The following is a 27452-nucleotide window of genomic DNA, read 5'->3' on the forward strand; positions in this document are numbered from 1 at the left end:
CATCGTGTTGAACATGTTGTTCAAAAGAACAACATTTTTCTTTTCTAAAAGTTATTTCCAAAAAAAGAAAGATAAAAAAAAAATCTTACTGACCTCAAACTTTTGAACAGTAGTACAATGTTGCAAAATCTTTCTGTACAGTGAGGTAAAAAAGTATTTAGTCAGCCACCATTTGTGCAAGTTCTCCCACTTAAAAGATTAGAGAGGCCTGTCATTTTCATCATAGGTACACTTCAACTATGAGAGACAGAATGAGGGGGAAAAAAAACAGAAAATCTCATTGTCTGATTTTTAAAGATCGTCTTCGCGATCCCATCTTTCAAACTTTAATTAGTTTGAAATGTTGCTGTTAGAGCATAAATAATACCTGTAAAATTATAAAGCTCAAAGTTCAATGCCAAGAGAGATATTTTATTTAACAGAAGTTCCATTTCAAAGCCTACAGCGAACGGCCGGTTTGGACTACATCTCTGCACTTCCTTGCAGGAATGACGTCACTAGAACTGCTTGTTGACTAACCCTCCTCCCACAAGAATACGCAAAAAGGGGGCGTGGCCTTGTTGCTCTCCCACGTGGAGAAGAGCGCGCATTGAGCGCTTGCATCTCCTCGTTATGGTAAGAGGCGGGACCTTTCTGGGCAAAGTGCGCTAAGCTGCTGTCCAGTCACAACAACGGGAAGCGCTGGCCCAATCAGAACTCGTTACAAATTTCTGAAGGAGGGACTTCATAGAACAAGGAAATCATCAGGCGGTTTTTAGGACAGAGAAAACAGCGGTGTGCAGATAAGTAAATTGTGCGGAAAAAAATGTTTACACGCGAAACATGAACTCATATTATATCGCACACTGTAAACACAATCAAGGCTTCAAAAACACACACAAAATGGGATCTTAAAAGATTTTATTTGCAAATTATGGTGGAAAATAAGTATTTGGTTAATAACAAAAGTTAATCTCAATACTTTGTTATATACCTTTGTTATATACCTTTTGTTGGCAATGACAGAGGTCAAACGTTTACTGTAAGTCACCACAAGGTTTTTACACACTGTTGTTAATGATTTGGCCCATTCCTCCATGCAGATCTCCTCTAGAGCAGTGATGTTTTGGGGCTGTCGCTGGGTAACACAGATTTTCAACTCCCTCCAAAAGATTTTTTTTAAATTTTGGTTTCATCTGACTATTGGACATTCTCCCAGTCCTCTTCTGGATCCTCCAAATGCTCTCTAGCAAACTTCAGACAAGCCCGGACTGGCTTAAGCAGGGGGACACGTCTGGTACTGCAGGATTTGAGTCTCTGGCGGCATAGTGTGTTACTGATGGTAGCCTTTGTTACTTTGGTCCCAGCTCTCTGCAGGTCATTCACTAGGTCACTAGGTGAGATCTTTCGTGGAGCCCCAGATCGAGGGAGCTTATCAGTGGTCTTGTATGCCTTCCATTTACTGATAATTGCTTCCACAGTTAATTTCTTCACACCAAGCTGTTTACCTATTGCATATTCAGTCTTCCCAGCCTGGTGCAGGTCTACAATTTTGTTTCTGGTGTCCTTTGATACCTCTTTGATCTTGGCCATAATGGCGTTTGGAGTCTGACAGTTTGAGGTTGTGGACATGTGTCTTTTAGACTGATAACAAGTTCAAACAGGTGCCATTAATACAGGTAACGAGTGGAGGACAGAGGAACCTCTTAAAGAAGAAGTTACAGGTCTGTGAGAGCCAGAAATCTTGCTTTTTTTGTAGGTGACCAAGTACTTATTTTCCATCATAATTTGCAAATAAATTCTTTAAAATCAGACAATATGATTTTCTGGATTGTTTTTCTCATTCTGACTCTCATAGTTGAAGTGTACCTGATGCAAATTACAGGCCTCTCTCATCTTTTTAAGTGGGAGAACTTGCACAATTGGTGGCTGACTAATTACTTTTTAGCACCACTGTATATATACTGATGATTAGTTGAATTAATCAGGAGTCGTGTGTTAATACGGAGGACGTGGAAAACGATGATGGCGAAGCTCAGGAGTTTCTGGACACTCTAAAGGAAAACATGAATGAGAATGAAGGTTGTATATTTGTATTTTTTAGGTGCTTTATATTGAAATTATATACTTTAAGTTTTTGTTGTTGGTGTTTTTTAGGACGACTGGATGACCAATATGTGATTCGTATCATGAGGGACAAACTCAGGACTAAACCCTGTATGAACCAGGGCTTTGTTTTGGATGGTTTTCCTAAGACATATGAGCAGGCGAAGCAGTTATTTACTGGTGAGGAATTTGCCTTTTTAAGGTGATATATTAGCAAATTAAATCATGATTCTGATTAATAATACATGAGTTTTGATTTGCTGCATGATTATTTAAATATTCAACAGGTGATGAAGACCCTGAAGACTTGCAATCTAAACACGAGAAAAAGATCATCCCAGGTCTGTAATGTATTAATATAATGTATAATGCAAATTGGAAATGATATTAGCGTTATATAATTATTAGCCTTAAGATTTGAGTCTTGCATGACTGATTTGAACTCTTTTAAAACTACAGTACTGTTCAAAAGTTTTGAAAGAAATCTCCCATACTCACCAATGCTGAATACAGTAAAATCAGTACTATTGTGAAATATAATTGTAATTTAAATGAACTATTTTCTGTTTTAATATATTTTCAATGTAATGTATGATGGTAAAGCAACTGAATTTTAAGCAGCCATTGCTACATGGTACGTCTTCAGTGTCACATGATTCTTCAGAAATTATAATGTGCTTATTTAAAACTTTTCTCTTTGATGAATACAACATTTAAAAGAATAGCATTTATTTGAAACAAAATCTTTATAACATGATAAATGTCTACTAACTTAGATTTAATGTATCCTTGCTGAATAAAAACTGAGCCGTACTGAGCCGATTTAGCTCTACTTGTAAGAGATCTTTGCAATTTTGTTCAGCTCAGCTTTACATAATAGTGGTAACTTTTGTGAACATGTTTAGTAAGAGATGTTGTATTTGAAGACCGCATGCCCACAACACATTTAAAAAGCATACTATATCAAGTGGCTTTGAGAATCACTATGGTCCTAGAGAATCAATCAACTGTATGTTTTCTAGAGTTTGTGTTCTCTGTTGACGCCACTGATGATTTCCTGAAAAACCGTGTTCTGAATCTACCTGAGACTGTTGTAGAGGGAACTTCCTATACCCCTGAACAGTTTCCACGCCGCTTGGCCCGCTTCAGAGAGAGAAACGTTGAAGATCAGACACTGTTGATCTACTTTGAGGACCTAGAGATTCATCCTGAGCATATAGGTAACAAGGAGTGAACCAAATAATTTTTTAATTAAGTGCAGTAATACTACACCCATACACTGCTACACTATTGGCAATAAAAATATACCTTTTAGCCCACAACATTTCAGTAATGTGACCTTACCTTTAGGAGTAAAAGTGTGCAAAAGTGTACAATAAATACAAAATTACTATTGTGGTTATATAAATATATTATTTAAAGTGTTGCCTAACAGTCTAAATTTTTAGAACCCTGTATATCCATTTTCCTCTACTCTTATTTCAGAGATTACAAGCAATGATCACAATGAGTACTTGCTGGTCAAAGAGAAAATTTGCAAAAAAGTGGGCAAACCGAAGAACTACGGGCCAATCTCAAAGGAGGTGGAGGAAGAAGAGCGACGGAAAGCTGAACAACAGCTACAGAATCAGGCGGCACAAAGGGCAGAGGCAGAGCGGCGGGAGAAAGAAGAGGCCCAACAGAGAGATCAGCGTTGGGGAGAGTGGGTAAGCACCTGACGTTTGGTCTAGAAATCTAGACGCACCCTAGCGGCAGCAAATTTAATCTGCCCGCAAGTGTCGTCTAGGAACTCTCAATACCCTTCTGAGCTGTATTCCCCTCACTCTGGACGGGCCAATCACATCGTGTATAGAGTCGGCGGGCGGGGCCATTATGACGACGGCCGAGTTGCGTTTGCGTGCTTCTAGTAAACACAGAAACTGGCGAACGGCGGCGATCTTTCGAATCAGCTTTGACTGCGATTCTGGAAGACTTGGAGTTAAGCTTTTCTCTGAGAAAAGAACAAAGAACGGCACTGAAGTCATTCTTAAAAAGGGAAGATGTGTTCGGAGTTTAGCCGACCGGATACGGTGAATGTTTAATCTATCAACAAGCTCTGTTTCACCTTCGTTGCTCTGGTTGGTTGTAGCGCTATCCTATCGCGTGCAGAGGGAGATTGAAAGACAACCGTTTATCCCGCCCCTCGGATTGAGCCATGTCTATGGTGAGTTTCCAGACCAAACATTTTGATGTGGAGTATTACTCAAACTGTGTTAACTCCCGATGCCGACAATGCTCCTTCATTCATTCATGCTAGCGAAGCAACAGCGCAAGAGAGAATGAGACCACTAAATAATCTATGAACATTGAACAGCCATATCCTTATACTGAATGTCACTAAAAAGCGCAGGACCAATAAGTTCAAACCTAATAGCCTATTACAACAGATTTCCTCAAATAAAAGTTAGACTACATACGCCAGCAGTCTAGCACGTTACGGATTTGTTGTTCATTACCACGGCAACCATTTGCGTGTCAGGGTTTGTCTGAAAGCGTCTGAAGTATGAAAATTATCTGTAGACATGACGGGCGGCAAAAATATCAAAAGAAAAGCTTAACATGTACTTACAACTGCATTATTTATCTGTATTTTCTTCATTAGGATGTTGAAAGCAAGTGACGAGAAAGTTTCATTCATAATGTTTCTACTTCATGTAACATGAGCCCTCATGCTGGACTGAAGCCGTTCTCATCATATGATCAAGGGAAAGCATTTCTTCTTAGGGCGTGGTGAGCTCGTGCCAGGGGCGTGGATATTGAGCCATTAGAAGCATAGGTTGGAAGTACCATCCTACGTCACGAAGCACCACAACGTCCAATAGGAAAATTCGACTGCAGTAGCCACCGTTCAACCTCAAGAGGGCAGCACTAAGACTTTTTTTACACCATATATAATATAGAATTAAAACACTTTATACCCAAATGTCAAAACATTTACTCTAATCAATAAACAGCATTAATAAAGCCCCAGTCTTGCAGATCATTAACTAAAAAAAGTTGGTTTAGGGTAGGTTTAAAGGTTATCCTTTAAACCTAACCTAAACCAACCTAAACCTTTAAACCAACCTTTAAAGGTTGGTTTAAAGGTTATCCTACTTTTAAAGATAGGATAACCTCCAATCTGTCTTAAATACCCAAATGTAAGATGATTAATGAATTTAGGGTCGTTTCAAATATTAAGAATTACAACAACTTTAGCTACCTAAATATAATACATACTACTACGAGTTGGCTACTATATGTGGACGAGTACTCTGAAGTGACACCGATTGATCATTTGCACATATACATGACGCGCTCAAGCTAGAACTAGCAACTCCGCACACACAGATACATGACGCATTCACTCTAGAGAGAGCGCAAGGAAGACGGAGTGCATGAATTGGAAAGACTGCTGCATCTTGAGACAGGCTCTTTTAAAATAACCATTTTAACTTGACACGGCGTATTAAAAGCACAAAGCTGAGTGATTAACTATTATTAAGCCAGTCGCTTCGAAAATAGTCTGTGCATTTATTATAACTACAGTAATCTGCAGGCAGTGCAAAAAGTCTTCAGCAATACCTGCCTTTCATACAAATAACACAGTTCATTTTCTTCTTAAGACAAAAAATTATGCTCTTAAGAAAATATTTGAGAACTTCATTTTTAAAACCATTCACTTGCAGTAATATAAGTGCTGCCATTTAAATTGATTCACTTGTGTGTGTTTTTTTGTTTGTTGGTCATTTCATGTTTTGCAATTGCAGAAAAATGTGTAAGGCTAGCATATCAATGAGGTTTTGGTGTGTGTTTGAAGAATCAGACTCTTGAGGAGGTGAGGAGACAAGAACATGACTTGTTGGAATCTCAGTCAGGACCTTTCAGGAACTACCTGATGAGGGATGTGATGCCCACTCTCACCCAAGGGCTCATAGAATGCTGTACAATACGTCCTGATGACCCCATAGACTTCCTGGTAGGTTTGTCCTTCTAACAATAGCTGCAGCTTATTAGTTTAATTAAAGGTATTTTCTAGAAAAATTGCTGTAAAATACTCTCCGTTTGTCATTTGTATCTTTCAGGCTGAGTACCTTCTCAAAAATAATCCTGATGCGTAATAAAACGTGGACATTTTTTTGCCCAGGGTTCATCAGCAAGTATAACTTCTGTTTTTTTGTTTTGTTCTAGAGTTTTATTTCACTCTTAATTTTAATTTAAAATCTAAATCTTTAATATGCAGTCCATGATTATGAATAATAACTGTGCAGTAATGCTGCAAATAATAAATACAATGCAAATCAACTGGAAAAACTCCTTTCTTCCACATTTACTTTACTCATGAATTATTGCAAAAAACATCATAATAAAATAAAAGCTTGTTAAAATGAAGCTGCTAATTGGACGTTCATTTGTGGAAAGTATGTCCATCATGTCATGATTACTCTGATTTGTCCTCTGCTTTCAAAGGATAAATGTTACAAATGGCAGATAATTAACAGACCCTTTTAGATAGCACATAATTAATTTCATTAGAAAAGTAAGCACAATACTGCACTTTAGTGGCCTTAATATGATAATAAATTTACATACTCCTTAGTTCTCTAGTTTCTCTTTTTTTAAATCAGAATAATATAACATTAAATAATACAATGATACAATGCAGAAGTTCCACGAAGTGTGCAAGAGTCCAGTTTACAAGGCTGTATTATTTTCCGAGGCATGAAGTATAATATGATAATTGTCAGCAGTAGGGGCAGATAAACAATAAACCAGGTAGGAATTTACAACAAGTCAAGCGGAATGATAATAGATGTACAGCTGCTAAGGACAAGCTTGTGTATGACAAAGCACAGGTGCATGAGGTTAGGCTGAAATATTGGCTGTCTGTAATATGGATGAGCCCCGGAGAAGAAACTGTTTATGAATCTGCTGATCAGCACTTTTAATGCAGCACAAACTTTTAAAACATCAGCCCTTTGGGTCTGTAAGAGTGTCAGTATCAAATCAACAGTGATCGGAGATATGATTATTTAACACAACCTTCTCTGACCTGTGAATGTAAATATTGCTTTAGGAAAAATGATTCTTATGTAATATGCTGTTGATAACATTGTTTGTGGCATGTTTCATGGCCAAAATAAATTGTAGATTATTTTTATAACAACATGTTATTATACTTTGGCTTAGTTTACCTTTAATTTTTACTCAAAAGAAATCTATTTACTTTAATATACACTAAAGTTTAGTGTCAGTATTTTTTTAGTTCAGTCTTTTATGCACACCAAAGCTGCATGTATGCTATTGAAATACAATAAAAACAACAGTAATATTAGGAAATTAATACAATTTAATCTAACTGTTATTTGAATATATTGTAATTTATTCCTGTGATGGCAAAGCTGTCTTCAGTGTCAAATGACCCTTCAGAAATCCCTCGAATATGCTGATTTCTAATAATTATCAACATTTAAAATGGTTGTGCTTTTATTTTTGTGAAAACCGTGATGCTTTTTTTTTTTTTAGGATTCTTTGAAGTTTCAAAATAGGCTATTTATTATTTTGTAATCTGAGTCTTTACTGTTACTTTTGATTAATTAAATGCATCCTATTACTTTCTAAAAATAAATAAATAAATAATAATACTGACCCCAAACTTTTAAGCATTAGTGTGTACTTTTTAAAGCCAGTGTTTTCAAGACTGGCAGGTTACCGAATGTACACTAGATGGCACTCCTACCCAAGCAATACAAGCCATTTAGAGTCATTTCCTTCAAGATTCCCTCCACGACCACTGAAATTGAGACGACCGAGTTGAACAAATTCTGTACAAGCATTTATGTAAAGTATGTTGACCAGTTTAACATAAAGAATGTACTACTATTGCAAATTTCAACATGCACTTATTTTATTTTATTTTTTGCAGCATTCAACTATATTTGCACCTTTGGATCAATAAGGCATGTCTATTGATAATATAATAAAATCACCAATTCAGCCGCATGTGTGACTTGCTCTGTTTTCTAGACATGTTTATTTCAGTCTTAATATTTATTTATTGAAACCTTTATTCAGTTTAATATGCACTCTATGATTATGAATATTATACAACAATGCTAAAATGAATAAATACAATGCAAATTTAATGAGAAAAGCACATTTACTTATCTAGCATAACACAATTATGTATATTTTTTATTTATTATATGTACATAATTAAACAGTTTTGGGGAAAGTCAATTTAAAAAGTAGTACATTACAGTATAATGTGTTACTCCCCAATTGCATTACTTAGTTACTTTTTATGGAAAGTAATGTGTTACTTTTTTCACTTGGGCTGCATGGGCTTGCTTGTTTATTTATTTGTGTGTGTGTGTGTGTGTGTGTGTGTGTGTGTGTGTGTGTGTGTGTGTGTGTGTGTGTGTGTGTGTGTGTGTGTGTGTGTGTGTGTGTCTACACTTACTCCTGATTTCTCTCAACATGGAGGCAGCAGAGGTGTCAGGCAATTTGCATGTACTTATTTGAAAAAGTAACTTAAACATTTTATTGTACTTTTAAAAAATAATGCATTACTTTACTAGTTCCATGAGAAAAGTCATCCGATTACATAACTTGCTTTACTCGTAATGCATTACCCCCTGACATTTCTTCTAAATATATACTTATAGTATCAGGAGCTAAATGTGTTGATTTGGGTACAGAAGTCTTGTACAGTTGTGTGTTTACCCACTCACTACATTGGAGGTCTTGAATATCTGTGGCTGCAAACCGTCAACCAAAACCCTGTCTGCATTTGGAGGGGGGAAAAGTGTTTTGTTGCTTAGGAACAGTTGTGTCTGTGTCGCAGTGGGGGTCTCCTTGTGAATATCATTATGTTCCCTTCAATTGACAAAAATGACACATTTTTCTTGTCTGCCAATATTTATCATTGGCTGCACTCACTTGCGGGCCTGAAAAATGTCTTATTATTGATTACAGGGCAGAGTCTGGGATTATAACTAACTTTGTATCAAAATAATATTCTAGATATCTACAATGAAAGTCTTTTCATGCTGACAAACTACAAAACCATAAGCAAAGGTAAAATGTGTGGTTGTTTTGTTCAATATACCTTGTTTTTGCCCATAAAAAGCCTAGAAAGTCAACAAAGTAGTTTTACTATGTTAACCACTAACTCTCATTGTCTGAAAGAATGTAAGAAACAGATTGTTGTTGTTTTCTGCCTACAACAGTACAGGAGTGATAGGACTTAAAGATCATTTTGAAGTTTAAAGATGTCATTTTATGTTCTGTTGCTCACAAATAAGACAGACGGAGCAGGTGAGGCCAGAGGACATGGCGAGGAGCGGAAAGGTACCCGGCGAGTCTGCACCCTGCGACTGATTGTGCGCAGGATCATGTTGACAGGAGGAAGGAGGAGATGCAGCCACACATACAGCAGGGATGCTGGGTGCCTAGGCCGGAATTCATCAAAATGGGGGAACACCTCCAAGAAATGTGCGTCAGACGGTGTGTACTCCTCTCGCACCGTCCCTTTGGAAAGTCAGTGAAATTTTCCAGTGATTGATGATGGCTTGGAAGGGGGTCAGTAAGAACAATGTGCATTATTAATGGAGTTGGACTGAAAGTCAAAATACGATAATTATAAATTTACCTCTCCAACACATTTGAACGTATCTTTTTAGCTTTCGATTGTTATTGAGTTTATAACTAATTATGTGTGTAGTAGTCAAGTATGACTGTGTAGTCAAGTATGTATATATATATATATATATATATATATATATATATATATATATATATATATATATATATTATAAATATAGTATAAAAATATTACTTTAGCAAAATTTAAACAATACATTTTGTTTTGTATCATACATTTTTGTGATTTTTTTTTAATCGTTGAATTTTTTTCTAAAAAAGCTATAACAGAAAAATATTTATTATATTATAAAATACATTACTGCTTTTTCAGTAAAATGTATTAATATAAAAAATATATATTCATATTATAATATATTTATGGTAAGGTCTCATTGTGACAACTTACCCCATATAGCAACATGATGCCCTGGTTTTGGCCAACATCTGTTAAAATAATAATAATTTTTTCCTAAGCTATGACATTGCCCACATTTTATTTTAATTTTTATTCATTTCTGTTTTAGGCAAGATTTTACTGTTGGTTTACTTTTTAAAAATAAACTAAGAAATATTTACTGAAGTAAAAAAGTGTGACAACTAGCCCCGGTCTTCCTCTAAATAAAACTATATATATATTATCATCCTCCTGTCAATTACAAGCATGTGCTCACTAACAACTGTCCAATTTCTTGGGCTCCAGCTGAATTTTTTTTGACATTTTATCTTTGAGTACAGCCGTACACGCCGCATCATTCCCAGCGTCTGTGCATCTGTTCCCAACATCCTTGCGATCAGGTTTCAAAGTCTGTTTGTTCCAGATCCGGGGTGGGTTGAAGCTGGCTGGGCGATGTTCGGCAGCGGAGTTGGTGAGATGGAAGCCTTTGTTAAAAACATCAGGTAGAGCGTGGGGGGGCTGTTGGCACAGCGGCGCTTGCCCCCATGCTGTTCTGTCAATCTGCCCCTGCCCCGTGCCGAGAGGAGGAGGGGGGCAGACACCAGGGGGGCCAATCCTCCATGAGACCCAAATCACACCAGACGAGGAAAGATGGTCTCTGGCTAAATACAGTTATCCCCCCTCATCTGTCAATCAAGAAATCTTTGAGTAATTTGGGATTTGCCAAGAAAAGCATTCAAATCTCTGAGTGAGAATACTGTAGTTTTTGATATGCAGTGTATGTGGAACAATTCACATTTCTGACGTTCTTATTTTAGAAAGGCTTTTTTACTATATATATATATATATATATATATATATATATATATATATATATATATATATATATACAGTTGTATATTTTTTTTACAATTTGAAGTTTTTATTTTGACTAATTAATAGGTAAATAGCATTAATTGGTGATAGATGAATGGCATGTGTTGGATAAATTAAATCTAATTGATTACACAAAAAAACAAGCCTATTTTTAAACACTGTAATTACATGGTGTGGAAATGTTAACGGAAATTCAAATCAAATTTACAAACTCAATCTCAACGTTCAAACTCTTATTTATTGCATTTCACAAAGGTTGTTTTTCATTTACCAAACATATTCTTAATTACTTTGAATTTAAAGACACGGCAGATGGTATTTAGTACGGCTTACACAAAAGCCGCCTATATTTTCAGATACAACACCTTTACAAGTGCATCCGCAACATAAACCGCACGAAGCGCCGATTCGTCCATTGTTGTCGGCTAGCGGCGAGTAGTGCGTGTAAACTAAGACCCGCGCAGAGGTAAATCCCCGCTTCTTAAATTTAACATATGTTCTCCTTCCCACACATTGTGAGGAGCTCGTTGATGTCGTCTTGTCATCCAGACGACGATACGCTACATTAGCAGGCGCAGGCAGGGAAGGGGCCTCGTACATGAGTGTGAATATTAGGAGAGATGGAACCCGAGCAAACAGGATTTAGAGCACACCTCTGTATCAACACAGATTTAGTCAGCGTCACCCTCCGGGGACACGAGGAGAGATGGAGGGAGAGGCTTCTCTTCGTTTCGAGATGATTCACGTTGGGAGTGGGCTTGCAAAATTGCTTTATGGAAAGTGGAGGAAGCCTCGGCGGGAACATTAGGCAGGAAACAGCAGGAGGGCCACTGTTTCATTAGGGAGAGAGGCTTCGGCTTTATTACAGGGATTTGGAGTTTTATGGTTATCGTTATTTGCCATAGAATTATTATGCTTATATGTCTTCTACTCAGCTGTTTGGGTGGGCAGTGAATAGGTGGTCTCGGCAGAGTCAGCCAGGTCTGGAGGAGCAGGCGGCAGAGCCGTCCCCTTGGCGGCCGTCGCGTTCACCACGCACAGATCGGAGATCCTGCTCAGCAGCGTCTTCTGCGTTTCGACCAGGAAATCCTCCTATGAGCAACAGAAAGAGATAGAGCTGTAGCTTATTCATATTTAATGTGATACAGCCCTGTTTCTTCATCAATGCCACATCTGACATGACTTTGCCATTAGCTTGTGTGGAATTGACATGCGAGCGATGAGCGAGGGTAGAAAAACAATCCCTGCTCTCGTTGGCATGTTCAGTTTGGTGGTGACTAGCTACAAAAAATGGGAAGCAAATCACAGTTGGCTTGTGAGGCTTCATGTGCGGTCACGTTTACCGTTGCTCAGCGAAAATTTGCACCGAAATCCAGTGACTGCAATAGGAATTTGAGCAATCGGGAGTTTCAGTTTGCCACTTAGATTGTGTTCATATTCAAGAATCATGCGACACTGACTAAAGATTGGAGTAATGGATGCCTCCCCACCACACACACACACACACACACACACTATGTTCAGTTTGGTGCAAAAATAATTAAAGTTTCGTGTGAAGGTGACAAAGTTGGCCACTCAGATTTCACCCTTGTTCACCTCGCTGACCAACAGAAAGCTGCTTGCTTTGATAACGGCGGTGCTTTATACGTGTCTACGCTACTGACAATGGACCTTTTTTTGCACGTTGAATTTCGCTAATGTGACCGCACCTTTCCTCTTCATAAATTATCACTGGGGACGAACGGGACACAAGGATGTGATTCCCAAAGGCAACGAACATGGGCCCTGCCTGGAAGCGACGGTGTCTTGCGGTGCCAACCTTTCCGACCCCAGCGGAGCACGGTGCTGCGGTGTATCGTGCAGGCTGCCCACCCTCCCTACTGGGCAGGCCGTCTGCAGCAGAGCAGTTAATAAAGAGATTGATTATCAGCCTGTCAGGAAGTGACAGTTGGACAGAGCCACTCCCCATGAATGACAGAGGGCACGCACCGCTCGCAGCAGCCAAGAGCGCCAGAACCAGCACCGCGCCACCAGCACCTCCGCACCGTGCCAACCTTGCTACGGGGAGGAAGAGCCCCGCCGCGAGCACAGCCATCGCCTTCTGGAGCAGCAGCTACACGGCTGCTGACTTCACTTCCTGTGCCAGAGTCAGAGTTCAACGCCGCTGCCTGCAGCAAAATGACTGCCGGTCTCCAAACAACACGCGTGAACATTTGTTTTTAATGAGATGCAACATTCACACTAGAGAATTTGTTTGTTTGTTTTAAATCACTTATCTTAAATATCGAAATTCATATCTAAAAAAATAAATATACATAAGTAAATACCTTACGTGTTTCTTTAACTTTGGGTATGTCAAGGGTGTATTTTTATTAAAGGTTTAGTTTTTTATGTATATAAAAGTCACATTAAAACTGCCTGGAAAACCTTTCAGTGTTTTCCTCATTTATTTTTGTAACTTTTCAAATTACTTTTATTTATTGATTTTATTGTTTTCAGATTTATTTAAATTATATATATATATATATATATATATATATATATATATATATATATATATATATATATATATATATATATATATATATATATATAAAGATCACTGTAATTAATAAAAAAAGAAAAAGTGAAATAAATTTAAACCATTTCAGTAATTACTTTGAAAAAAAAATTTAATAATAATAATAACCATCATCATATTAATAATTATAATTATAATAATCCACAATGACAAAAATTCCTGTGCACCAAAATGTTGAATAAATTGTTGGAATTTACTATACACACTCACTCAAACCAGTGGCCTAAAAAAAACTATTATATATAAAATAACACTGCTGGTTACCCACAATGCTTTGTGGCTGGCGTTAAATCAGAGATTGTGTGATATGATGAACTGATAATAGGATTATTAAATCATACAAAATGGGTTTCATTCATAGTTGATTCTAAGTTTACTTGCCAGTCATTAATGTATTACTGGTTTGTATTGTTATTAGCTGCATATTTTTATAGTATGACATCAATGGAGTAATCTTATAAAATGCAGCAGTTTAATACATTTTAAATTGTTACAAAGAAGAAATCTGCAGAATAAATGCCGTTCTTTTGAACTTTACATTCATCAAAGGATCCTGAAAACAATCTATTATGGTTTACACAAAAACATTAATCAGCAGCACAACTTTTTGATATTGATAAGAAATTTCTTGAGTAGCAAATCATGGCAATGGAATGATTTCTAAAGGATTATGTGACGCTAAAGACTGAAGTTATATATTATAAGTCATATATTTTAATATATATGAAAATATTTTTACAATATTACTGTAATTGAATTTGTACTGTACTGTTTTGGATCAAATGAATACAACCTTGGTGAGACTTTCTTCAAAAACATTGAAAAATCTTACCAACCTCAACATTTTTGAACAGTAGTGAAAATAAGAGACTGCATTCCTACCAAATCTGAAGTGGGGGAGAAACTTGCTTGCATGATGAATTATTCAGTCTAAATTAATGTATCCATGCCAATAGTTGTCAGTCCAAGAACACCGTCAATATGTTTTTACTTTAGATAAAAGAACACTTTTAATAAGAATTAATAAAGGTTCTTGGATGAGAGATCTTAAACATATTATCATTTAATTATCTTAATAGTTCTGTTTGTTCTTTTTTTTTAGCTTTATGCTTCGATGTATGGTGACCTCCATGAGTAAACAGAACTGTTGACCCAGGCTGCCTGTTGGACTAGCATGAACGTGAGACCATATGTTTCAATGTTCATGGATTAGCAACAGTGCATTAGAGAGGCAGAAGTGGCTTCCTTCTAATTAATGATTTAGCACCTCACAGGTACACACACACACACACACACACAGTTCTACGCCTCATCCGGCCCTGCTTTGTCAGTCCCCCCGAATGAAGGGCTGTCTGCGTGCTGTGGCAATCTCTCGACTGACTTTGTTTGAAGTCACTCTTGTCTGTCTCTTCACCGGTGCGCCTGTCTGTTGGCCGCGTCCCCCTTTTTTAATGAAACAGAAGCGTTAATAGAATCACTGGGAAAAGCAGGTGATAAAAGTCGATCCGTCGAGCGCGCCTGTATCCTGAGTTGCGAGCGCACTGTTCAAACAGAGCATTGTTCAAAGACAATGCATGCAAAAGACACACGCGCTGCCGAAGGAATAAAAAAAAAGAGAGAGGGAGAGAAAGGGAAATGGAAAAAAGCTGCTCCCTGTCTTCAGCGAGATCAAAACAACTCCAAGGTAAAATATACAATGAAGGGCCCCCTGATCTGACCAGCATCTCAGATGAGAGGAGGATGCAGTCTTCCTGACATGTTACAGAGGGAGAGCGAGACGGAAAGCAAAATAAAGAGGCCTCGCAAAAGTTTGAGATATTCAGGCCTTATGAATGCATTCATGGAACATTGTACATGCATTACAAATGTCAAATTAACGCCTGCTTGAGCCGAAATGACATTCTGAGCATATGAAATGACCCTCAAAGAGATGGAAAACATCCCAAATGGGAGGTAAACGCACTCGGCTCGGTTCATTTCAGCCCTAATAAAGATATTGCATCCCGGCCTGACAATACGAATGGATTTCGGTCACATTCTGAGACACGTTTTTGAAACGTCACCCCGGGATATTTGCGATCGAGTGCTTTTTTCATACGTCGACGGAGCGAGCTGTCATTTTCTCATCGCGGGAAAAACAGAAGTCTCTTTCACGGTTCATTGGCCATCGTGGAGATCAATACAGGCGCCGGTAAGAGGAATATCAACCGGGGATGGTGCAGGAGTATCTGTAGAAACGGCACCGGGAGAACAAAACGAAAAAAGAGGAGGAGTGGAGCTGTGTTAGAAGGCGACACAGATGGACAAGAGCCTTTATGGTGGCGGCTCCTGCTGGCATGGTGCCACCAGCCCCAGACTCCCTTTGTTTGCCAGGCTACTAAACTAATAGAGATAAAAGCAGGTTCCCGCTGGCCAGGAATTATAAAGTCATTAACGAATACAAATAAGGCTGAGAATGAAGGGGCAAGGAGAGGAGGCTTTCTCTGACCAGCTGAGTCTGAGAGGAGGGACGCGGTTTGGGGAATCTGTCCGAGGTTGGACGTCTGGGAGTGTGTAAACACTCTGATTTCCTTCTCTAATATTCGCTTGTCTCTAAAAACATGGGTTGTCCTGTGGTGTGACATGATACACCACAAGTTCAAACTGCATTTTTGATAGTTATTGTACATATGTTATAGTGAACCATATGAATTGAATTAATATATTCTGCCAACTTTATATAAATATCTTAAAAAATGTTAAAGTTAAAATTAGTTGATTAAAAATTTAAAGTAAATAAAATAACCTTATGTATGTGTCAGATTCCCATATACACTTCACTTATGCAAACCATAAACAGAAATGTTCTATATAAATATAGGTTATATACAGTATACTAAACATATAACTATTTACAAAAGTATTAAAATTCGTTTAAAAACATTTTAAAGAATAATAATAATAATACAAATACCATGAATATTCCCCTATACATTTAAGCAAAATACAAATAAAAAATGATTTAGCAATCATAGCAATTTATGGTTTATATCAGACAGATTAGTACATATCGGCATATCATACCTAGACAGTATTTTCTGTCATTGTCTGGTCACACAGGCATTCATTTCTATCTTTTTTTCTTCTGAAATCTTATAATTTCCTTTTTCCTTTTATCTGCACAATAGATCCTCAGCATGTCTCCCCTTCCCTTGTGTAATCTCAATATTATTTAAGGTAGCCATTGCACAATGGCTGTGAAAATGGGAGTCATTTAAGCCCTTCTCCCCAAGCAGTGGTCTTGGCAACTAAACTAGCTCATTTGTTCACTCTGCATTCCCTTGGACAGCCTTATAAATGGAGGCACTATCCAATTATTACAGGGGATAAAACTAGAGCTCCAGCAAACCATAGCAGAATCTATTACCAGCGTTTGTGTGTGTGTGTGTGTGTGTGTGTGTGTGTGTGTGTGTGTGTGTGTGTGTGTGTGTGTGTGTGTGTGTGTGTGTGTGTGTGTGTGTGTGTGTGTGTGTGTGTGTGTGTGTGTGTGTGTGTGTGTGTGTGTGTGTGTGTGTGTGTGTGTGTGTGTGTGTGTGTATGTGTAAGAGAAAGGCTGTGCCCATACGCCTCAAAAACTACTGCACACAAGACAGGTGACACATCACCAAGGCCTAAACACATGAATATTCTTCAACCTTGATGGCAAAATGTTCACTAATGATATAATACAATAAATCAGTAGGACACATAATCTATAGTTTACCTTAAATGTTGTGGTTTATTTAATGTGTTTTAAATGCCAAAAATATTCCTAAGTGCCCAAGACAGCTTATATTAAGGCACTAAAGTTAATGTATATATATATACATACACACACACATACATATATACATACATACATATATACATACATACACACACACACCCTAAAAGTTGTCTTGGTGTGTTTGTGTGCACGCATATGAAGGGACTTTTGTGATTGGATATGGAATCATTGCATATTTGTATGAAGCTGGCTTTAAGTTGATATTCAATGATGAAAAAAGGGTTACTTTGAAAACTCTCTGATAATTGGCTTCTTAAAAGCATCTCATTTTTTAACAATGTCACTGTGGCTGGTGGATGACAATTAATCTGTTTTCCAGTGTTTTCTTGGCATCTGTGCCAATTACTTTATATGCTAATATATGTAAATTACTCAGCATTTGAGATGCCAGTAAAAACTATGCTTGTATTGTATATTATTTTTAATTCATGCAATACAATTGAAGTCTATTTTCAAAGATACCATTTTAAATCTTAAATATTTTTTTGTAAATATATTTTAATGGGAAAGTAACACTTGTATTAGTAAAACTAATACAGCAGCAACTAAGCTCTTAAAAATAGTTTAATACTCGTCAAATAATCATTTCAGACAACACAATCCGCTAATGCATTGCAACAGAAAGAATCTTTGAAACAATCGGACTTGCTTGCATCATTTCTTTGTTTACCACTATGACAATGAGAATTAGTCACTCCACGTATGAACGCAGCTCCAAACACATTTATTTCTCACTCGAACAGTCAAACTGCATTTTCACACTCACCATACATCCTATTTAAGTGCATCCTGGATTTTGTATTTGTCATTGTCCCGGCACATTAATATCTTTTTTTTTTTCTTTTTTTTTTTTCCATCTCTGTTAGTGGAAAAGAGGATAATGACTTCACCGCTAAGTAAATGTTAATGAATGCACTTCGCCATCTGACTAGGTCTTTTCTCTTAACATAAATAGCTATAATTACCAACGTATTCTCTCTCTCTCACTCTCTCTCTCTCACTCAATCTATCTCTCTCTCTCTCTCACTCTCTCCCTCACACACACACACACACACACACACACACACACACACACACACACACACACACACACACACACACACACACACACACACACACACACACACACAATGACCTGCATCAAAAGTATGCTCTCCACTGTCCTGCGTTAAGTAAAGCTGCTTCTCATCTCTGAAGGTAGATGTCACTCTTGCACACTAAATGGATCTGTAAACTTCAGCCTGAGAGATGATGGATGTTTAATGTTGGGTAAATTAGTAGAGATAAAACAACAACAATCTCCGAAATATATTGGAAAGATGGACAAGACCACATGTTTAATAATGTGAGCAATATTTAAATTTAAAAATAATAATAATAATCTTTTTTTTTTGTATTCATAAAAATAGACACTAGGCTTTTATGTAATATTTTCCGTGCAAATTAAGGTTCAGAATTCATGAGTAAAGTATTCAAATCTAGTTAATTATCTGCAAATAATCATTAATTAAAGCTGAAGAAATATTCATGCCATAATTTTGCTTATTAATATCTTCCACTAATATCCTTTTAGACAAAAAAATAATAATAATCTACAAATCATTCACTGTCAGTCATAAGGAACTAGTTGGTTTTCTTTTCTCATAGCCTACTAAAATAATACATATGCATTCCTAAATCCTGATATGCTGTTCCACACCTGCTAATGCAATAATAAAACCAAAAATCAGAAATATTTAGCTCTGTGCAAGACTGACTGAAATTATTGAGTTCTTGTTTTACATTTGTGCGAAACTGCAAAAATAATTATTCGATTCAGCTTAACAACGCATTTTCATAATTACCACATATTACTCACGAGGAGTACAATGAATGCGCAATCTGATAATTTTAATAAGTACACTCATATTGGAAGTGTATCAGACAAATGTGTCTGCGTCAAATTAAAGTTACAGCGCTAAAGATGAGTGGCTCAGTCCTGAACATCATCATAAACATATTCAAACGCACACACATAGACGGTGAATCATATGAATATATATCTCCTGTGTCAGTGCCGTGGAGGATGGCAGCCGGCTCTGCGATCCGCAGCTCTCCCGGCTGATTCAAAAATGTATCTTTCAGGCGTTTATTATCAATTTGACTTTATCTTCTCTTTACCAGAGGTGTGAAATCTCAACCTCATACGTGTAATTAAGGTGGGCCGCGGTGCTCAAGAGAAGCTTGATTTGAAGCGATTACCAGAGGCGAGAGCTGAAAAGTACACCGCTGTGACCTCAGGGGCAGTCTGGAGAGCTGCTGGCTGAAGCCACAGCTAATTTAATTGATCTCCTCAGCTTTACATTTAAATATCATCACAGTGGCGATGAGCTCCAGATAGGCTTTGTTCTCGCGTGTGGCTGAAGAGAGATTATTCGCCGTGCAGATCTGACCTGATGGCTTCCCTCCCCACTAAACTCTTCTGTTTGTTCAGCCTAAGAGCGCACGAGACATCGATCCGCCCGTTTGGGAAGATGCCGTTTGGGTGATAGTAGTTTCAGCTGTTGTTGCTACGTGAATATGACTGTCGCTCTAAAAGCGGGATTGCAGAAAGAGAACAGGTCAAGTCATGTCATGTTCATTTATATCGAGCTTTATATAATACAGATTGTTTCAAAGCAGCTTTAAATGGTTATAAACCCTTTATAAAGTATAATAAAAAAGAAAATCAATGATGCAAACGTCATCAACAATGAGACAAATTCTCTCTAAAAAGACAACTCTCATTATTCAGCTCAAGTAAGTTCAGAGTGGATTTAGTTCAGTGACATAACTGTAAAGTTATAAACTGTAAACATCAATTAGGCGACAAGTTCAGCTATAACACCAAAAAGCGTTCTGAGAACATTTTGCTGATGCAGTTAACTTCTATTGCTCTCCTCGTTATGCATTGGTAGTTCCTGTGAATGCATCTTGAGTAAAACAGCTTTATATTTAACAAAGCACATACAAAAGACCTGAACAGGAAGCACTTTTTTTTTTTTTTAATTCTGCATTTTACAGAATACAGATGTTTGTTGCACATAACTCTTTCTGTAGAGCTGCTTTATTTAATTGAATTTGTTTCATAATTGATTACTTTTGCAACATCACCACTGCTGATTCCAACTGAATTGAATCCACATTGACTCGAGCTGAATAAAGAACCTATTTCTTTCTGTAGAGCTGCCTTCCAGCTAATAAGGAAAATTCTCAGAACTTAGCTGTTCTGACAAGATTCTATCAAAGTTCTACACTGTTAAAAATATTTAAAAATAGGTTATACCTGGTTGCCTTAAAATTTTGAATTCATTAAAATTAAAAATGTGAGATGATACAATGAACATTTTTGAGAATCGGCAACCTTTATTCAAATATTATTAAAAGATTTATTGGGTAATGGTGTGTTTTATTTGTGAAGAGGCAGTGAAACATGCCAAACAGTGCTATTTTCATAATTTATCACATTTTTTATGTGGTTCAGCTACAATAATATTTTGAGTTTCTATTTATTAAACCAACTTCCTTCGTTGTATCAACTCAAATTTTTAATTTCAAAGGCAACCAGGTTACTTACTTTTTTAAGTTAAACCATCAATATTCTTTTTACAGTGCAGTAATGTTCGATCAATGTTATCAAAATCAGTAGCTCAAACCCGTTATCTATACATCTTTGATAGCATGCAGTAACATTTTTTACTATTTGTTCCGAATCTTCCAAGAACATACAAAAGTAACATTCCCGTTATGTTTGCAGAACGATACAATTTTGTTTCCTTTACGTTTGCATAACCATTCAATAAGTTTATGTTTTCAATGTTTAGAGATACAGAAACAGCAAACGCTTTAACTTACAAATCCGATGTCCATGGCATATACTGATTGATATTTTAAAGTTTTTCATTTTTGGCCTTCTCACTAACATTTGGTAATCAAAATTTAATAAAACACTAAAATAAAAATAACTAACTAGGTTAGCTGATTACCTTAAGTCCTAGACATCGCCATCCGTTCATACTGCTGCAAACTCTTTCTCAGACAAGCGGATGCGATGAGACCAGGTTTCCTGTTTGATCATTCCTGATGTGACGTTTGATATAAAGCCTATGGTTTCACTATCCAGCTCAATTCAGTATAAGTTCTTCTCATCCATGTCAATGTCAAAACAATGATTTTTGTGTCTTTTAAACCCCAAGTAAGTTAAAGGCGACAGTGGCAAAAAAAATCTGCACTTCATCAGGTGACAGAAATAAAAGAGTCAAACTCCATAAAAGTGATAGTCTGGTTTGACTAGACTCTTGTACATTTCATTTGTACAGAGTGTCTGGCCACTCTCCATTGACCAGCGTTAACTTCCTTGAAGGTGGGTACTCTGTTGAAGTTAAAAACTCCTGGATCTGCCCAGAGCCACTCTGGATCTGCCATATTTGGAGTTTCTATTTATTTAACCAATTTCCTTCATTGTATCAACTCAAATTTTAAATTTCAATAAACTCAAAATTTTAAGGCAACCAGGTTACATATTTTTTTAAGTTAAACCAACAATATTTTTGCAGTGCAGTTATATTCTCTCAATGTTATCAAAAGGTTAGCTCAAAACCGTTATTTATACATCATTCATAAAGCGTTGTTGTTGTTTTTTGGGTAGCATGCAGTAGCATTTTTACTATTTGTTTGGATCTGCTATAACCAATCGCTAACATTTGGTTGTGACGTATCTCAAACAATCACATGACATCAATGTCATCTTTCTCAGCCACTCCCTCTGTTCACTGATTGGACCGGTTACAAATTTGACCGGAGAAAACCAGAGAATATACCGCAATCCCAGACGAAGTACTGAAGGAAAATGAAAATTGAGCGGAAGTACGTAGGAGGGCGGAGCCAGGCTTGCATTTAAATATAAAAACAGAAATGAAACACTGCGTCTAATTCAAAACACACTTCCCTCTGCTCAACTATGACAATAACATCCAATCATTCAAAAGGGGAAGCATATAAATTCCACATTAGAAGAAAGAGAGATAATTTAATAGGACCAAGATATAAAAGAGGAGGAAGGAGTGAGGAAAACAGACACTGCCTCGCGCACTAGCCGCATTAGCCCGCATAGCGCTGGGCGTCCTCTCTGCCGGTCTTGCCTGTGCAGATTTTAATGAGTCATTTCGATGCACGCTATGAAGATTAGGTGCCGGTGACGGCACTGCGCCATCTGTAAGGTAGCCGAGCGGTCACAGTAATCCATCTCACGCTCTCTGTCGAGAGTAGAGAGACGGCGGGACAAGGTCACCACAGGTGGAACCATAAACGCAGTGACAGAACATGGTCCGGAAACCTTTTCCAAGAAGCCACTTCTCAAAACCTCCAGGAGATTTGTTTTTATTTACTGCGAGGTGTTTGAAATGAAAGACAAAAAAAGAAGTGTTTTTCTTCTTTCCAGGATCATTGTGCATCAATTTCGAGTCGGGGTGACCAGTTAGGATGAGATGTTATGAAAAGTTACAGCTTGAATTCCTTTCAAAGCGCTAAACTAAGCCTCGATGTATATATGGAGTGTTTTTCAGTCGCTAAGTGGTGTCAAGGATCTTTGAGCAAGCTGTAAATCAAGGGTGCACCTTGGCTATTTACAGCAAATTATACAGCATGAATGATTCAGTGATTAGAAACATTCTGGCATTCATTACTTTCGCAAGGTCTGAAGGACTTAAACACTGCTAGCTCTTCACACTGTACAAATGCCCAAAACCTTGAGAGAGACGGAGTGAATCACAGGAACAAATTTATTTAAAATATGTGCCTGATGGGGTATTAATAACACTTGAGTCTTCAGATCATCCTTATAAGAAAGCGCTCAAGTTTTTGTTAGTAAGACAGTCGCTAAGCTTGCTTTTATGCTTAATGTGGATGTGTCAAAGAAAAAATCACTTTTACCCTGTGTTATGTGCACTCCAAGTGGAAGGTTATTATTTTCTTTTTTTTTACATATGTGATTAAAAACATGAGGAAGAAGGTAAGACAACAGCGGTAAGAGACAAAACTCTGACTGTCTGCGTAAATGAATACAAATTGCTGCTGATGAGGTCTTTACTGGGACAGTGTTTATCTCGTAATACCTCTAGTTTTAAAACAGCACACTGTCCCCGCTCTTCAGGTGTTCATTTGAATAGACCGAGCTGAATGAGTCTTTCTGTAATTGATCCCTGGGGGACGGGAATGTCTAGGCCCACCGAATCCGCATTTCCCCCAATTACGGATGCCATGGCGCTCCAAAAACAGAATCGGAGCACACATCACAGTCAAAAACCCTGTGCTACTGACACGACCTCACAAACACTAGCTGCCTTCACAGGGTCCCTATGTCGTATTTTAGTTTATATTATTTTATATAAAAAAAGTAATATATATAAATTGTTGATACCCCTGGTAAATATGATCAAATATGGCTGTAAAAAATAAATCTGCATTGTTTATCCTTTTGATATTTTATTAAAAAATTCACAAAAATCTAACCCTTTCATTAAAGTAAAATAATTGAAAATGAGGGGTAAATCACATTATGAAATTAATGCTTTTCTCCAAAACACGTTGGCCACAATTGTTGGTACCCTTTTATTAAATACTTTTTGCAACCTCCTTTTCCCAAGATAACAGCTCTGAGTCTTCTTCTATAATGCCTGATGAGTTTGGAGAACACCTGAATAGAGATCAGAGACCGTTCCTCCATACTGAATCTCTCCAGATCCTTCAGATTCACAGATCCATGCTGGAGCTTCTTCTCTTCAGTTCAGCCACAAATCTTCTATAGGGTTCAGGTCAGGAAACTGGGATGGTCATGGCAGAAGCTTCATTTTGTGCTAAGTGACACATTTGTGTGTTGATTTTGATGTTTGTTTTGGATCGTTGTCCTGATGGGAGATCCAACCACGGCCCATTATAAGATTTCTAGTTCGATTTAAAATGACTGAATGTGCTGGAGTTTGTTTCTGGGTGAGCGAGGAGGATTTTTCTTGAATCCCTCCCAAAAAAAACACTTGGTGATGTAGGGGTTGTTTTATTTTTTTTTATTTTTTTTTAGGCTTTCTGACCCCAAGACTGAACTAATCTCTGCTATTCTCCATCTGTGATCCTTGGAGAGTCTTTGTGCACTCAAACGTTCCTCCTCGCCATGCATTAGGACAATATACACACACGTCTTCTTTCAGGCAGATTTGTAACATCTTTAGTTAAATGGAGCTTCTTAATTATTGCCCTGATGGTGGAAATGGGGATTTTTAATGCTTTAGCTATTTTCCTACAGCCTCTTTCTATTTTGTGGTGCTCAACCATCTTTTGCTGCACATCAGAACTATATTTTTGTATGTCTCACTCATTGTGATAAATGATTAGAGGAATTTGGCTTTTATGCCTCCTTATATTTATACTCCTGTGAAACAAGACGACATAACTGGACAATTTCATGTTCCTTGTCACCCTGGTGTGCTAAAAAATGTAAATATTAATGTAAATATACTTCAGAGATATTTTACTCATTTAAAATTCTAGGGGTACCAACAATTGTGGCCAATGTGTTTTAGAGAAAAGCATTTATTTCAATTATTTTACTTAAATGAAAGGTTGAATTTTTGTGATTTTTTTTTTAATAACAGATCAAAAGGATAAACAATGCAGATTATTTTTTTACAGCCATATTTGATCATATTTACCAGGGGTACCAGCAATGTTGACCACGACTGTGTGTGTGTGTATATATATATATATATATATACATACATACATACATACATACATACATACATATATATATATATATGCTGCAGGGCTCGACATTAGCGCTTGTCCGCTTGTCAGGGACAAGTGGATTTTTTGAAGGGACAAGTGAAAATGAATTTCACTTGTCCGACGGACAAGAGCCCGATTAAAACTAGCGAATCACCAAAATGCAAGAATGATTGTGCATTAATTTAGTGTAAGTGGCGATCGATAGTGGATAATAATATATAATGAAATGACGATAACAAGGTCGCGCTGTTGACACTCGTGCAGCCTTGAGAAATTACAACACTAGTGCATTTAAGCTGTTTCCTTAATACCATCACGACTGAAAATGACACTGCTTTCATATGACAGTTTCATAAACAATAAATTAACATTCACTTACATTTACATTCACTTAAAGTCACTTACATTTTAGATGCAATATTGAGTGCTTTTGTTCGATTTCAGCAGCGAAAATCGTTCACACACAGCTAGGGTTGGGAATCTTGAGAAATTTTCCGGTTCCGGTTCCGGTTCCGCCTAACGATTCAGGTTCCGATTCCGGTTCCATTAAAATTATTAAACTAATAGTGGTAAAGGAAAAAGGCACAATACGCATTTTTTTGTGTTTATTACTTGCTCTCAAATGAATATACAGGTTGGCAATGTCAAAAAAAAAAAGTCCTGTACTATACATATATTACAGTATTAATCAAGCCATATGGAATTTATGGAAATTAAAATAAACATGTTCAAATTTACACCTCTGAAATTGTCTTATTACATTTTCTCTCTCTGTTTTAGGGATGTTAACCGATGACCGTTAGACCCATGGTTGACCGTATCAACGTTAACCGATCAAAGTTGTCGGTTAAAAAAAAAAAGTGATCTCTAAATTAGGCTATTATAGACAGTGGACTAAACGCTACTACAGTTAGCCGTCTCATTCCAAAATCTTTTTGTGTGAAGTGAACATATCCCTCGCACTCAATTTTCATAACTCTCCTGTTTGTACTTAATAAACCAATAAAAACATTTGGCGCGAGGTCGCAGCGTTTGCGCGCTCACAAGGTTTGCAAAAAGTAAACAATCGGTTAGAGCCAGGGCAGACGACAGTATGAAGCGTCATTCCGCATAAGATGGGCTCACATTTGGAAATATATTACATCTACATTTCAGTGGAAACACATAAGGTGTTGATCGTCTTTCTTTATTATTGTTAGCACTTACTTACCTCAAACTAAAGCGGTGTCTCTTCAGAGCTGTCATTTTCTTAAATGAGCCCCGGCAATGTTTCAAATGAGCTCATAACGCTAGACAAATGCCTTTATTTTCAACGCGATCACCTTGTACCCAAACCATTTCGAAACTAATGAGCCATTGTCCTCAGATTACAAACAAGCTCCTCGGCGCCGCGTTTGCGGGACTCGCGCTGTGGGGGATTTTAACAAAGTGACGTGAGGGGAAGGGAGGCGGCAGCGCTAGGAAAGTGTGTGTGTGTGTGTGTGTGAGAGAGAGAGAGAGAGAGCGGGAGTGCGACTATGCTCCCAGCGCTTCGCACACACATTGCACCAGAACCGTTTTCGGAACCGACACTCAGGAATTTTGCGCGGTTCCGGTATTTTTCAAAAATCAGTATCGGTTCTGCATAAGAACCGGTTCTCAGTTCCCAACCCTACACACAGCAGAACCGGAATGCGTCCCACATAACAAGTGTGTTCCTGAACGATTCAGTGTTTGAATGAATCATTTGAATGAACGACTCAGTGACTCACTAATTAAAACGGCCACCTGCTGCCACCTACTGGAGGTTTAGTTTCATGTTTAAACATACTTTCCAACATTTCTTTAATTTTTCAGTGTAAATTATTTAATTTTATTGTTAACAGCCCTTATAGTGTCTTAATTTAATTTAATGTGTTGATCAAATTTAACAATATAAAATTAAACCTGAAGCATAGTCTATATTTAATAAGATTAGGGGGAAATGCCCTTTATAAAAGGTAAAAATATCACACATTTGAAATGATTCAATAGAAAAAATTTAAATTCACAAATATGCAGATTTAAATATGTCAAAGCTCATTGAACACTGGTGAGAATATTGCTTCAGAATAAATTATAGTTACAACACACACACACACACAAAATTAAAAAAAAATATCGAACTTTTTTCAGGACAAGCAAATTTGAAAAAAGTGACAAGTGAATGAACAATGAGCACATGAACATGCTTAATGTCAAGCCCTGTATATATGTGTGTGTGTGTATTA

At 37.3% G+C, this 27452-nt stretch overlaps 2 protein-coding genes across 2 annotated transcripts in view; one reads left to right on the plus strand and one right to left on the minus strand.

Annotated features, from left to right (window-relative positions):
* Positions 1-8251, plus strand: part of ak7b (adenylate kinase 7b) — an 11408-nt gene extending 3157 nt beyond the window's left edge. Inside the window, exons 12-18 of the mRNA XM_067455693.1 lie at positions 1968-2061; positions 2137-2265; positions 2373-2426; positions 3108-3305; positions 3571-3791; positions 5924-6082; positions 6189-8251. Of these exons, the coding sequence (XP_067311794.1) occupies positions 1968-2061; positions 2137-2265; positions 2373-2426; positions 3108-3305; positions 3571-3791; positions 5924-6082; positions 6189-6224 (891 nt within the window). The 3' untranslated portion in view covers positions 6225-8251. The remainder of the gene's footprint in view (positions 1-1967; positions 2062-2136; positions 2266-2372; positions 2427-3107; positions 3306-3570; positions 3792-5923; positions 6083-6188) is intronic.
* Positions 8252-11074: 2823 nt separating this feature from the next.
* si:dkey-288a3.2 (protein phosphatase 1 regulatory subunit 37) overlaps positions 11075-27452 on the minus strand; it is a 59390-nt gene continuing 43012 nt past the window's right edge. Inside the window, exon 11 of the mRNA XM_067454415.1 lies at positions 11075-12112. Coding sequence (XP_067310516.1) covers positions 11948-12112 — 165 coding nt within the window. The 3' untranslated portion in view covers positions 11075-11947. The remainder of the gene's footprint in view (positions 12113-27452) is intronic.

The sequence above is a fragment of the Pseudorasbora parva genome, chromosome 10 (genome assembly GCF_024679245.1).
Source record: "Pseudorasbora parva isolate DD20220531a chromosome 10, ASM2467924v1, whole genome shotgun sequence".
In the NCBI taxonomy this organism is placed as follows: domain Eukaryota; kingdom Metazoa; phylum Chordata; class Actinopteri; order Cypriniformes; family Gobionidae; genus Pseudorasbora; species Pseudorasbora parva.